The following is a 14804-nucleotide window of genomic DNA, read 5'->3' on the forward strand; positions in this document are numbered from 1 at the left end:
AAATCTTGCCATGTTGCCATGGATGGACCGCAAGGGCATTATGCTAAATGAAATAAGTCAGACAGAGAAATACCATATGATCTCATTAATATGCAGAATCTAAAAACAAAAACCAAGCCCATAGATACAGAGAACAAACTGGTGGTTGCCAGAAGCAGGGGGTAGGGGGTGAGAGAAATGGGAGGAGAGAGTCAAAAGGTACAAACTTCCAGTTATAAAATAAATAAGTCATGGAGATGTAATGTACAGCATGGTAACTATAGTTAATAATACTGTATTGAATAACTAAAAGTTGCTAAGAGAGTATATCTTAAAAGTTCTCATCATAAGAAAAAAATTGTTTTGTAACTATGTAAGGCAATGCATGTTAACTAGACTTATTGTGATTTCATTTTGCAATGTATACAAACATCAAATCATTCTGTTGTACACTTGAAACTAATACAATGCTATATATGTCAGTTATATCTCAATAAAAAGAAAAATTATTTCTTGTTTAGTAACTTAAAGGTATATGCTTTCTTTTGAATTATTTGGTACAGAAATATTCATGACAGGTTGTAGATGGTGTCCTTTATCATTAAAAATTGCCTATTGATTGATTGATTGATTGATTGATTGGCAGTGCTGTGTGGCATGCGGGATTTTAGTTCCCCGACCAGGGATTGAACCCGTGCACCTTGCAGTGGAAGCACGGAGTCTTAACCACTGGACCACCAGGAAAGTCCCAAAACTGCCCTTTTTAGACTCTTCAATATTTTGCCTGGTATTCAACCCTGCTGTTATTAATATCAACCTCATTTCTTTTTGTTTGCATTCGTCTGTTATACCTTGTCCATTCTTTTATCACCATCCTTACTTAGTTTTAGATGCTTCTCTTGTACAGAACATCATATAATTAGATTCTATTTTTTGGTTTAATCTGAGATACTTTTCCTTTTAATAGGTGTTTATTCCATTTATATTTACTGACACTTTGTTTCTGTTACCTTGTTTATGTGGAATTCTATTAAAATTTTTTTTTAACTTCTAGCAGTATGATTTCTGCATTCTGTTTTCTGCTTTCCTTCTGATAAGTGGTGGGCTTATAGTCTGTTTTATGTTCTTATGATAGCTATCCTTATGTCACCTTTAGACAATGTCTTCTGACTTTTCCATATGACAGACAAGGAAGTTCATATACCCTTAAATTTGTCCCACTTCTCCATTATCACGTTCTGGTTGGTTACATTAATAATTTTATAGATCCTCTAGTGGATACTTTTTCTTTTTTAAGTTTTACTGTTCTTATAATTTATTTATTTATTTATTTATGACTGTGTTGGGTCTTTGTTGCTGCTTGCGGGCTTTCTTTAGTTGTGGCGAGTGGGGGCTACTCTGCATTGCGGTGTGCGGGCTCCTCATTGCGGTGGCTTCTCTTGTTGTGGAGCACAGGCTCTAGGAGCGCGGGCTTCAGCAGTTGTGGCTCATGGGCTCTAGAGCGCAGGCTCAGTAGTTGTGGTGCATGGGCTTAGCTGCTCCGTGGCACATGGGATCTTCCCAGACCAGGGCTCAAACCCGTGTCCCCTGACTTGGCAGTTGGATTCCTAACCACCATGCCACGAGGGAAGCCCGAGTGGATAATTTTGTATCTTTAAAGACTGTAACTAACTCTTTACAACTTGACTTAACAGCTTTAAAATTTACTGATCTCCCACTTGAGAAGATGTGGAGGTAATATCTCTCTCTTGTTGCCTCCTAATTTTTTATTAAATATAATTTCATTTATAGGGTTTTGAGATTTTCAACTTTTATATTCTATTTTGTAATAGCATTCTCATAGGTGTTATAATTAATTCTATACCTAAGAAGACTCAATGCTCATCATCAATCTTTTTACTAATACAGAGACTAGTTTTGTTTTTGTTTTTGGGTTTTTTTTGCGGTACGCGGGCCTCTCACTGCTGTGGCCTCTCCCGTTGCGGAGCACAGGCTCCGGACGCGCAGGCTCAGTGGCCATGGCTCACGGGCCCAGCTGCTCCGCGGCATGTGGGATCTTCCCGGACCGGGGCACGAACCTGCGTCCCCTGCATCGGCAGGCGGACTCTCAATCACTGCGCCACCAGGGAAGCCCGAGACTAGTTTTATAAACGATTAGTTCATTAAGTGAATGTCTCTAAATTATGAGAATTCAGCTTTCCTAAGTAACCCTGTAATTGTAGGATCCTGAATAATGAATATTCAGTACAGAGGACTCTTACTGTTTACTTCAGTCAAGTGTTTTGTTTTTTAAAGAATTAGCTGTACTTAGTTTTTGAGGGCAAAACTCATAATGTACGGAAGGGTTCACAGAGAAAGTAAATTCCCTTCTTACCCAGCAACCTACTTCTTTCCCTGGAGGCAACCATATTTATCAGAGTTTTCTTCCAGATATGTGCTGAGTATTTACAAGTAAATGTGTATGTATACATTTTTCCCACAAGCAGTGGCATACTGTACCATTCAGTATACCATTCTGAATACTTGCCATTCTGTACCTTGTTTTTTCACTTAAGCCCTTTTAAAAATTTTAAAATACTATACCATTCTGTACCTTGTTTTTTTCACTTAAGCCCTTAAAAAATTTTTTTTGGTGAAGCTTACTTCTTCCTTACAATCTTCTCTCATACTTTATCATCCCAATCCTCCCCTCATGCCACCTTGCTGTCTCCCTTTCTCTGAACTACGAGAGCTCCTTTGAATAACATAGGCGGTGCTTAAAATATAAGGCTTATATTTTTATTTATCTTCTTCATATATGTACAAAGATAGCATAAGGTAAAGATTAAAGCATGGGTTTTAGAGCCAAGCAAACCTGAGTCTGAATTTTCGGTTCCACTAATCATTCATGGGTGACATTAGGCAAATAGCTCAACTTTCTCTCTGAGCCCAAATTTCCTCCTCTGTCAGATGGGAACACATACCTCCAGGTTATCTGTGAAATGCTTTACCACAGGCTACAGAGATTAAGAACTCATTAAATGCAACCTGACACTACTACCACCACCATCTCATCATTTGGGAATGGGACCCCTACATGTACACCAAGGATCCACTCCTCAGACTGACAGAGGTGGCTGTGGCACACCTTAGCCACAGCAACAAGCAGGAAGGTAAGTCACATGACTCTCACCAGCCTAGGCTGTTGAGCCCATGGTTTAGATGAGTGGCTATCACTGGTTTGAAGGCAACTTCCAGGACCCCTGGCCCCTGCCTCTGGTCTGAGCCAGAAGTTAGTGATACTTCCTTCCTCTCACCAATCATACTTATAAAAAGTGTTTCAAAACTCTGAAGACTGAATCTAACCTCATAACCACATTCCATTCGCAACCAGGGAACAGGGGTTAGGAGCTTCATGTCAAAGGTCGTGTGTTACAATGGGGACAGGGCACACACAAAGGGTATACAATATGCCTAGGATCATAGATGTCAGGAGGTAGGTAGGGCTGCTGAGCACATAATCTGCTTCCTGAGTGCTTACACACTGTTTGGGAATCTACTGGTTCCTTGGTTCTGAGACAGGAGTCCTGCTCTTTGCAGGTATCTGTTAGTGCTCCATAGAAAGTCAGTCGGCCTTAGGTAAATATGGCCTATATGCCTCTGCACAGTGCTTGAGAGACCTCTGAGGATTCAAGGGTGAGTTTCCTCAATGGCTTCCCCTGACATCCAAGTGGTCACTTGGTGAAAGGCACACCGACTGCCTAGTTCCCCAAACCTGGGCCATCGTCCATCCTCCACTCAGTCCCTGCTACCATTTGCCTGGTTTAGACCACTGCTCTCTTTTCACTAGGTTACTGCTCATTCTCTCTACTTCCAGGCTTCCTTTACTACAATTCATTCTTCCTACTGTAGTAAGAGTAATCTTTCAGAAACATAAATCTGATCAAGTCACTTCCCTACTTAAAATATTTAATGCATTCCAATTATTTTTAGGCTGACATCTAAACTTCTTGGCCTGCTTGACCTATCCGCATGATGCACTTCCTCAGGGACCTAGTCGTACTCTAATCACCATCAGGCCTTCAATCTTGCTGTTTCTTCTGCCTGGAGCCATCTTTTCTCTCATTTTTTTGAAGGAGGGCCAACTCCTCCTTCAGGGTGTAGATAATTTGAATAGCACCCCTTCCAGAAGCCTTTCTTAATCCCCCAGGACTGGGCTACAGCAGGCATTAGATAAAGATTTGCTGAATAAATGAACGAATGAACAAAGTGTAATAAAAGACACATGCAACCTGACCTCCGAGGCAGCTGCCTAAGAAACTAACCTGTGGGTACCCATATGCCAAAAATTCTCCCACTTGCAGGTCTGAGCAAGTACCATTCATCAGACAGCCATCTGGAAAGGTTTCTAAGATTTATTAGTATATACATATTTTTGGTACAAAATTCATAAGGTACAAAAGGGTGTTCAGTTTCTTCTTCCCTTCTCTGGCACCCTGAGCCTTATTTCTCCTCCGCAGAGGCAACAACTAATAACCAGATTTGGGGTATGCCTCCTCAGATAGTCTATGCATATACAAGTATATAGGAATATACAGAACCACATTTTCTTAACAGCTTCTCCTACACTTAAAACTTCTATTCTCAAGGTCTTCAGGTATGGCCTAGATGTGGTAACAGCACAAGACTTAGGAATTCAAATGGAGAATATGTCTGCATTTTGTTTATTCTATTTTAAAAAGTTTCCTCACATGCCTTCCTTGTTCATAAGCTTTAACATTAAGATGGACCATCTGCAGTTAAGAGTTTCAGGAAAGCCTCCTAACAAAGGTGACACTGGTAGTGCCTGTGCTTCCATTCCCATTTAGAAAGGTCACTCTGGAGGCTGTGGGGAGGCAGTGAGGACAGCCTGGTGAGCCTACTGCCAGAACCCCATGTCCTGGTGCAGCCACAGGAAGTGGCTGGGGCCTTTGGAAACTGAGTAAAGCAAGGCCAGGCAGCCAGGCCCAGAATGTGGCACAGTGGGGTAGCAGGCAGGGTTCTAGAAGGCTCAGCACATTCCAGAGATGGCAGTTATGGGAGCCGGTTCCTGCAAGAGGCCCATGACATTCCCAGGGGTGGAAGACAAAAATAGCTGTGGTTGATCTTGCAGTGAGGAGTCAGGAAAGGCTGAGAGAAGATCTATAAAGGCCCTAGGACTCTACTTAGCATCTTCTTGGGCAGAAGAAACTGGAGAGTCAGACTACTGCGAATGTGCCAACCTGAGTGGCATGCAGCAGGGTCACAAGCACAGGCTTGGCCTGCCTGAGAAAAGGCTAGGGTCTGAGTCTCTGACAGATACCTGGCCCAAAGTCCTGTCTGCCCCATGAGTATCATGTAGACAAACACTGTGGGCTTTGGATTCTAGGTCAGGAATTGGACATAGAAAAGGGGCTTTGCTTTGTGGAGAAACAAGCAAAAGGATTATCCCCAGCATTCCTTGGGCCAGCTATGCAATCTGCTACCTGCCAAGAGGAAATGCCATCTTCAAGGCAAGGTACAGCAGTTATCTGGAGCACAGGGTGAAGAGGCCATCATAAGCGGTTTCATCTTGCTTGGGCCGGGAGCTGCCTTCCGCTCTGTTATCAAGGAGTGGATACTCTGATTTGGCCAATGCCTCACCAGTCTGGCTGTGAGTGAGCAGGCAGCCTGGACTGGCCCGTTCCCAAGAGTGGAGAAACATCTCTGAGGTCTGTTTGACCATCCCAGTCTGGCTAAAGACTTCCAGCAGCCCAGAAGAATACAAATCTCACTTCTTTTGTCTATCTACAGATACATCTAAAAGCAGGTCATGGTAGTAAATTATCTGCGCTCTGTTTTAAAGCCAGCATTATAATGAGCCTTGCTTGTTGTTTAAGTATTGAGATTATTTCCTAATCCTTGGATTTCTGTAATACACATCATCTTGTGGCTGCAATACAGTGATTTTCTCACTGTAAAATAATCCTTTGTTGTAAAAGCAATGAATCAGGGAGCTTGACTCATGAACAGGAGCGAAGGGAGGCAACTGCTCCCTTGGGACATGAAATGTTTGTCTACCGGTGGCAGATCCTACCTCTAAGAGAGCCACCAAATCTCTGAGGAGGAAGAAATACTTGCATTTTATCTCCTCTCTCCCCAGAGGGTCCATGCCCATGGTGAATTAGGTCAGATCAGTCTATAGGGTCCTCTTGGCCCAGATGTAAGGGGAAGATGTCTACCAAGGCACTATCACTTAACAAGCCCTTTGCAGTTCAGAAAACAGCATATATGGCCTCAAGGTTATCTGTCTACATCTGATCACATTCCCAGCTTTCTTTTTTGCTTTTAGTCCTCCGACCAGGGACTGAACTCGGGCTGTGGCAGTGAAAACGTCAAGTCCTAGCCACTGGACTGCCAGGGAATTCCCCCGGCTTTCTTTTTTTTTCTTTTAATTCTTTTTTTAAAAACATATTTATTTATTTATTCTATTTTTGGCTGCGTTGGGTCTTAGTTGTGGCACACGGGATCTTTTGTGGTGGTGCACAGGCTTCTCTCTGCTTGTGGCGTGCAGGGTCCAAAGCATGTGGGCTCTGTAGTTGCGGCATGCAGGCTCTCTAGTTGTGGCTCACATGCTCAGTAGTTGCAGCGCACGCACTTAGTTGCCCCATGGCATGTGGGATCTTAGTTCCCTGACCAGGGATCGAACCCAAGTTCCCTGCACTGGAAGGCGGATTCTTAACCACTGGACCACCAGGGAAGTCCTCCCACCCCCACCCCAGCTTTCTTTATATAAGCACAGAATTGACACACACTGCCTTTGAACAATGAGTTGGAAGGCAGTGTTAATGAAATATGCCTACAAAATCCCAGACAGAATTCATTCTGTCTTGGCCTAAAAGAGCTTTCCTCTTGTAATACTGGCCCAGGTTCATGGACAGTAAACACAGAACACTTACTTAAGGTTCTTTGCCAAGGTAGCCTGATCATCTTTTTCCCAAATGCAAAAAAAGCAGAGGAGCACTGAAGGAGAAAGTATCAAGAAGCCAAGGGGCACTAGGGTGGCAATCGTCATGTGATCGATCATGTGATCGATCACTATATGATCGATCATATAGTCAGAGGGGCTTACTATAGCTCACACCCTTGGCTTTGATCATGACTTCCAAACATTTATTGAAGGACCAGACAGCTCTCTTTGGTTATCTCCTGGACCTATGTTTTCTCCTATGTAGTCTATTTCAAGGATAGGTACCACCAACCTTCCCAATCTCCCAAGCTAGAAACCTAGGAGTCATTCCACATACCCCCTTTTTCAATGTCCCCCCATCTAGTCTGTTACCAGACCCTACTGATCCAGCCCCTATAAAACCTCTTTAATCTACCTGGGGTGGACACTGTGGATAGACCCAGCCAACCTCCATTCAACTCTGCTTCTGGGGTGCAGTGCCTAGAAAGCAACAGGGGCTTCTAAAAGCTAGACTTGAGACTCCCTGGTGCAGCAGTCCAACACACACATTCTTCTCTCCAGTGACCCGGCCTCCTGCCCTGCACAGCCTCCAGCTCAGCTCTTCCCCAAGACAACAGCTCTACGAATGCTCTGTTGTCTCCATTCCCTGTGGATTGGCAATGGGATCAGCAGAGCACAACTGTGCTGGTGACACTGAGTTATTTTCTTCCATCTGATTTCTACTTGCTGGGCTATTTCAGGAAGCCCAGACCCCAGGCCTTCTGACAACAATAAGTATTTTATCACTAACTGTAGGAAATTTAGAATTTATTCTGGGTCTCCAGCCATCATAGCTAATATGACTAAAAAGTGCTGCTCCCAGGCTGCCAGATGGTAGGACAATGCAAGGTTGAGTATAACCTACAGGATGGGTGGATTTTTCTAAATGTTATAGAGGAGACGTGGAAAATTTCAGTATATGTAGGAGGGGACTAAGGGAGGAGGTTCTACTTGGCCATACTCTCACTCATGGGACAGGAGAAATGCATCAAAATCTTGCTGATCCACAGGCTAGGAATTCCTATTCAGTCCACTGACATTAGCTGGAAGGCTAGGGCAGACTTAAGCCCAGCTCAGAAGAGGTGTTGCCATGGCAATTTATTATCATTAAGAGACAAACTCTTGGAAGAAATCTGCCTATCAAATATGATAAAAGCAAAAAATGCCCAAGTTTTCCCTGGATCAGTTTTATTTGCTTTAGATTTCAGAATGGTAGGTGGGAGCATGAAGAAAAGTCTGTCGTGTCTAAACATAATTTGAAAGGCAGGCAAGTGAAAATAGAGCATATTGCTTACCTTGTGAACACTGGTCGAGACATTTAGGAAAGAGAAATCTAGGGAGAAAAAAGAAATATTTTAAAACCATTAATCTCAGAATTTTCATTGGTTATTTCTCACAAAAATGTGAATATCACTAACATACAAGATGACTTACTCAGTGGGGCAACTGGCAGGCAACACTGAACATTAAGGAGAGCCATGGTTATACAAAAGGTTTTCATAGCTTTGAACCAAAGTCCCCTAAGCCAGAAACCCCATAGAAGTCCCAAAGTGGCCAACTCTTGGTGGAATGTTGAAGAGGGGATACTGAGGACAGGGCCAGCTCTCAAGACTATAGGAAATGGAGAAAGAGAACTTGGTCTTCTTTTCCACCCTCCCAAAGAGACACTGTCCTGACAGTAAAGGGGAAATTTCAAAGGAAAATGAGAATTATTTTGCCTAACTGTGCCAAGGGCCTTCAGTACCAAAGTTGCCATATTTCCCTTTATGTGCACAACAGAATCCTGGTTTCCCTTTAATCCTATTCTGAGCTCAAACGGTGAATGAAATGTAGGAAACTGACTGATTGGATTGAGGGTGACTAATCCAAAGTGTGAGTTAACAACTGTAGCTCTGCAGTAAGCTCCAGAGAAAAGCCCATATTCTCAGTGCTTTAAAACTTCTAAAACACCACAGTGCTCTTCTTAGAGAAGAAAGCTAACACTAATGAGAATAGCTGCCTTTTATCAAGTTCTTACCATGGGCTGGGCACTGTGCAAGCAGTTCATATATACAATTTTGTTCTCACATCCACCCTGTGCCTTGGGTACCTAAAAACCACAAAGAGTGGGTTTAGGTTGGCTAAGCAAGCTAAGCACTTGGCCCAAGGTCCCACATGCAGCTAGGAAATGGGAGAGCTTATACAGGGACCCAGGTTCGTTTGGCATCACAGAGCTCCTGTGCTTTCTTCCCCTGCAAATAAGATGCTTGATAAAGCCACCCTGTGAATTGTTGCTGGTGTAGTTGGCAGGTATTAATGCTGTTCAAAACACTGAGGGGAGTTTCTCTCCTGCAATTTTCTTGGTGGTGGCAAATCCTCATCCTTTAATTTGATTTCTGACAACAGCCAGACACACACCATTTGGAACCAAATTTGGTGGATCAGTGAGCTGGATGAATACAACTTTGGGCTGTGGATCTAATTCACTTGCCTGACTCCTTCATGGTTTCTAAAGAATTCCATGGGAGAATCCCCATGTGCTCTGAGCAAGGTCAGGGGCCCTGGAACAAAGGAAGAGACATCCGCACCAGAGTCTCCCAAGAATAGAGCTCACTGACTTCACTGCACTCATAGTCCACTGAATGGCCAGCCACACAGCAAATGCATTCTTAGAAAAATGTCTGTCCCCATCAAGTAAGTGCCTGTGACTTTAGAGTACGTGCCCTTAAAAGCCCTTCTCAGCGTCCTGCTTGCTTTCTTGCAGCAGCCCACAGCAATTCACACCAGTGGCATCTTAGACAAGGTTGAGCAATGTTTCCCCTCAGGCATCTTATACAATCACAGGTTAGATGCTCATGTTTTAAACCTCTGACAGGGCAGAGGGCCATTCAGCTGCTCACTTTAAACAGCTGCAAAGAAAATACTCAGAACACATGGACTTGCATATTCATGCAATTTCTTCTCATATCTTGTCATCTCTGGCATCCTGGTCCTTCAAATTCATATGCTGGCTTTCTTTACTAATCCAACTATGAGTTATCATTGCTTTTTTATAATTCTTATAAAATTACATGAATCTTTTATTACAGCACTTCCTACCCTACATCATGATTAATTGTGTACATGTCATGGGTGTGGCATTTGGAAAATTATTTAACTTTTCTGAGCAAGAGCTTCCTCATGGTAAAACATGGTAATGATGCCTACCCTAAATGCCTCCCAAAATACCTAAAGGGGATTTTGAGGTTTGAAAGGGGTAAAGCATCACAGTGTCTAACAAACAGTGGAAAATAAATGTTGGCTCACTCCTTTCCTTCTCTACATATTGTCCTCCCTGTAATATTATTATTATTAATAATATTGTGTGTGTGTGTGTGTGTGTGTGTGTGTGTGTGTGTGTTACGCGGGCCTCTCACTGTTGTGGCCTCTCCCGTTGCGGAGCACAGGCTCCGGAGGCGCAGGCCCGGCGGCCATGGCTCACGGGCCCAGCCGCTCCGCGGCATGTGGGATCCTCCCAGACCGGGGCACGAACCCATGTCCCCTGCATCGGCAGGCGGACTCTCAACCACTGCGCCACCAGGGAAGCCCTAAACTGAAATATTATTGAAGACAGACAACAACAAGTATTGGTGAAGATGTGGAGAAATGGGAACCCTCATACACTGCTGGTGAGGATGCAAATGGTGTAGTGGCTTTGGATAAGTTTGCAGTTCCTCAAAAAGTTAAATATACAGTTACCATATGACCCAGTAATTCTACCCAAGAGAACAGAAAACATATAACCATATGAAAACTTATACATAAACATTCATAGCAGTATATTTATGATAGCCAAAAGATGTAAATAACTCAAATGTCCATCAACTGATGAATGGATAAAAAAGATGTGATATATCCATACAATGAAATATTTGTCAATAAAAAGGAATGAAACACTGACACATGCTACAACATGGATGAACCCTGAAAGAAGCCAGACACAAAAGGCCACATATTATATGATTCCATTTATATGAAATGTCCAGAATAAGTATATCCACAGAAACTTCAATAAAGCTGTTACATTAAAAGAAGCAATATATGTGATACTATAAAATATCAAATGGTTTCCCCATCATCCAACATTTGCCCCCAAGGAACTGGTCATTTCCCAGAAGGAACAACTATTTCACAGTTTGGCATGTATCCTTTTAGATATTTTCTATGCGTATACAAGCAAACATTTAAAAAATACACATTGTTTTGGTAATTTGTTTTTCTTACTTCATAAAATATTATGACCATTTTCTATGTTAGAAGATAAAAATCTACTTGATTTTAAAAAATGCCTGCATAGCAGTCCATTATATGAATATCCCCAAATTTAACCAGTCACTTACTAATTGAGCATTTGGATTATTTCCAGTTCTTTGATATTATTAATAGTGTTGTCTTGAACATTGCAGAGCACACCTGTCATATTTCAGACTGCCCAGTACCTTCTAAACACCTTTCCCAGACTTGGAATTAGGAAGCCCGTCCCTGGCATAAATGGCAGAAAACTGCTTTTCCAGCCTTTCTTGCCGTCTGGTGCAGGCATATGGCCGAAGTTCTACCAACTAGACTCCAAGTGGCAATGAGCATGGTGAGTGAGGGAATGTATGGTAAGTAGACTCCATTTTCTGGTGGAGGAAGTGGTTGAGATATCCCCTTCACCAGGGCAGCCCTACAGGAAGTTTGAGTGTTCCACTTGGCTGCCTAGCCAATACAGCCTGACCCTCCTAGAGACTCTGCAAGCTATAATGTACATTAGTAAATTCCTCCCCAGCTAGTCATGCTGGAGTGGGCTCTACTGCTTGGAATTTAAAATTCTGCCTGAAACAAACACCTCTATACATATATATCTTTGCACATTTGTAAAAATATAACTGTATGATAAAATTTGAGCAATGGAGTGGCCATATTTATCTCCAAAGAGATTAAATCATTTTACATTCCTATCAACAGTGTATGAAAAAAAAAAAGAGTGTATAAGTGTACCTATTTTCTTACACTGTTGCAGTATAATAAATCACCCCAAAACTAAGTGGCTTAAAATAATGATGATTTATTATTTCTCATGATTCTATAGGTTGAATGGGCAGTTGTTCTGGCCTGGGGCAGCTCAGCTGGGGCTGATGATTATCTAAAATGGTCTCACTCACAGGCCCAACTGGGGTCTCAGTCCAAATGGTAGGAATGGATGGCTGGGCCTCTCTCTCCACATGGTCTTTCATCCTCCAGCAGCATAGCCCAGGCTTCTTCATATGGTGGTCTTAGGTTCCAGAAGCAAGAGAGGGCAAACCACAATGTGCAAATGCTTTTCAAGCCTTGGCTTGTTTCATGCTTCTTGATGTCCCACTAGCCAAAGCCAAGTCACAATGCCCAGGTGAGAAGTAGATTCGACTCTTCAGGTCTTGATGGGAGGGGCTGCTTCTGCTGTGGCCATAATTTTAATCTACCACAGTTGGCTATGTAAGGATGGATTCCTTCCTCCCTTCCTTCCTCCTTTCCTTCCTTCCTCCCTTCCTCCCTCCCTCCCTCCCCCTCCTTTCTTTCTTTCTTTCTTTCTTCCTTTTGGCCATGCCGGGCAGATTGCAGGATCTTAGTTCCCCAACCAGGGAGCAAACCCAGGCCACGGCAGTGAAAGCACCAAGTCCTAACCATTGGACTGCCAGGGAATTCCCAGATTGTTTTTGCTTTTTAAAAATTTATGGGCTGGGCTTCCCTGGTGGCGTAGTGGTTGAGAATCTGCCTGCTAATGCAGGGGACACAGCTTTGAGCCCTGGTCTGGGAGGATCCCACATGCCGCGGAGCAACTAGGCCCGTGAGCCACAACTACTGAGCCTGTGTGTCTGCAGCCTGTGCTCTGCAACGAGAGGCCCGCACACTGCGATGAAGAGTGGCCCCCACTTGCCACAACTAGAGAAAGCCCTTGCACAGAAATGAAGACCCAACACAGCAAAAATAAATAAATTAATTAATAAACTCCTACCCCCCACATCTTCTTTAAAAAAAAAAAATTATGGGCTTAACACTGGCCCACTTAATTTTTTTCTTAATGGAATGGGATTAATGTTATTTAATAACTTTCTGTTCTTTTTTTTTTAACCAAGTTTTTTTTTTTTAATATTTATTTATTTACTTGGCTGAGCCACCAGGTCTTAGCTGTGGCACACGGGATTTTCTAGTTAAGGCATGTGGGATCTAGTTCCCTGACCAGGGACTGAACCCGGGTCCCCTATGCTGGGAGCGCAGAGTCTTTTTTTTTTTTTTTTTTTTTTTTGCTTTACGCGGGCCTCTCACTGTTGTGGCCTCCCCCATTGCGGAGCACAGGCTCCGGACGCACAGGCCCAGCGGCCATGGCTCACAGGCCCAGCCTCTCCGCGGCACGTGGGATCTTCCCAGACCGGGGCACGAACCCGTATCCCCTGCATCGGCAGGCGGACTCCCAACCACTGCGCCACCAGGGAAGCCCGAGTCTTTATTTTTTTTGTGCAGCATGCGGGCTTCTCACTACTGTGGCCTCTCCCGTTGTGGAGCACAGGCTTCGGACGCGCAGGCTCAGCGGCCATGGCTCATGGGCCCAGCCGCTCCACGGCACGTGGGATCTTCCCAGACCAGGGCACGAACCCATGTCCCCCGCATCGGCAGGCGGACTCTCAAACACTGCGCCACCAGGGAAGCCCGAGTGCAGAGTCTTAACTGCTGGACCACCAGGGAAGTCCCGATAACTTTCTATTCTTGATCATGAGTCCCATAATTATTTCTATATTTAAAGAGGTTATATGCTTATCTTTAGCTTGTTTATTGATTTACTTATTTAAATTCTCTTCAAGGACACTTATTCCTCACATGCTGGCACACTCATTTATTCCAGACACTTCATGAGCACTTACTATGTACTAAGCATTAAACAGAAATGATTTCTGTCCTCGCAAAAGCTAAATCTGTATTCTATAATTCCTCTCTTTTCTCTAATTGTCTTCATTTCTTTGTCTATTTCCTCTCAAAATTTTTTTTTGGTCGTGTAGCTTGTGGGATCTTAGTTCCCCGACCAGGGGCTGGACCTGTGCCCCCTGCAGTAGAAGGGAGGAGTCCTAACCACTGGATCTCCCGGGAATTTGTATTTCCTCTCCATTTTGTTTTAGCAGTGTCTACTTTTACTTCTCACTGCTTTGAGATTTTCATTTCTATAGTGAAATTTTTATTTTCTTTCTAGGACTCTAACAGTTTATCTTTCAGCTGCTTTTGTCAGCTAAATTCCTTTCCCCCTGATCTTTTCTATTTAACTGCTTTATTTATAACCTGCACACCATAAAATTTACTCATTTAAAGTGTACAATTCAATGATTATTTTTAGTAAATTGTTTACAGAGTTGTGCAACCATCGCCACAATTCGGTTTTAGAACATTTCCACTACCCCAGGAAGATCCCTCCTCCCCATTTCCCCAGACCTTTTATATCTCTTCCTTGAGCTCTTCCCTCACCACCCTGTTAGTTTCTCTTCTCCTTAACTTTTTCTTGACGGTGTAGAAGAGTACTTGTCTAGAGTGTAACCTTTGACTGTTCTTTGTTTATTACTATCTTTTCCTACCTTTCTATGTTAATATCTCTGGTAGTGTCTAGTCCCCTGTTGGACTCCTTTCTGCTTTCATTCATCTTTAAGTAAAAACTTCAGAAAAAGAAGAGACATGGATGGTAGAAAGAGTGGCATGTAAGACTCAATATGGCATTCTGAAGTACAATGGGGATGCTCAGCATTGACTACAATAACCTAACCTAAGGCAGAAGGAAAAATAGACCACCTTAGCTTTATTATGGGAGAGCAGAACCTAGGTC

At 43.2% G+C, this 14804-nt stretch overlaps 1 protein-coding gene across 3 annotated transcripts in view; it reads right to left on the reverse strand.

Annotated features, from left to right (window-relative positions):
* The window catches only part of DNAAF9 (dynein axonemal assembly factor 9), a 150377-nt gene that overhangs the window by 18173 nt on the left and 117400 nt on the right, over window positions 1-14804 (reverse strand). For all 3 annotated transcript variants that reach the window (XM_060077930.1, XM_060077929.1, XM_060077928.1), the window contains one exon: window positions 8260-8297. In XM_060077930.1, the coding sequence (XP_059933913.1) occupies window positions 8260-8297 (38 nt within the window). The remainder of the gene's footprint in view (window positions 1-8259; window positions 8298-14804) is intronic.

Source organism: Mesoplodon densirostris, chromosome 16 (genome assembly GCF_025265405.1).
Source record: "Mesoplodon densirostris isolate mMesDen1 chromosome 16, mMesDen1 primary haplotype, whole genome shotgun sequence".
NCBI lineage: Eukaryota > Metazoa > Chordata > Mammalia > Artiodactyla > Ziphiidae > Mesoplodon > Mesoplodon densirostris.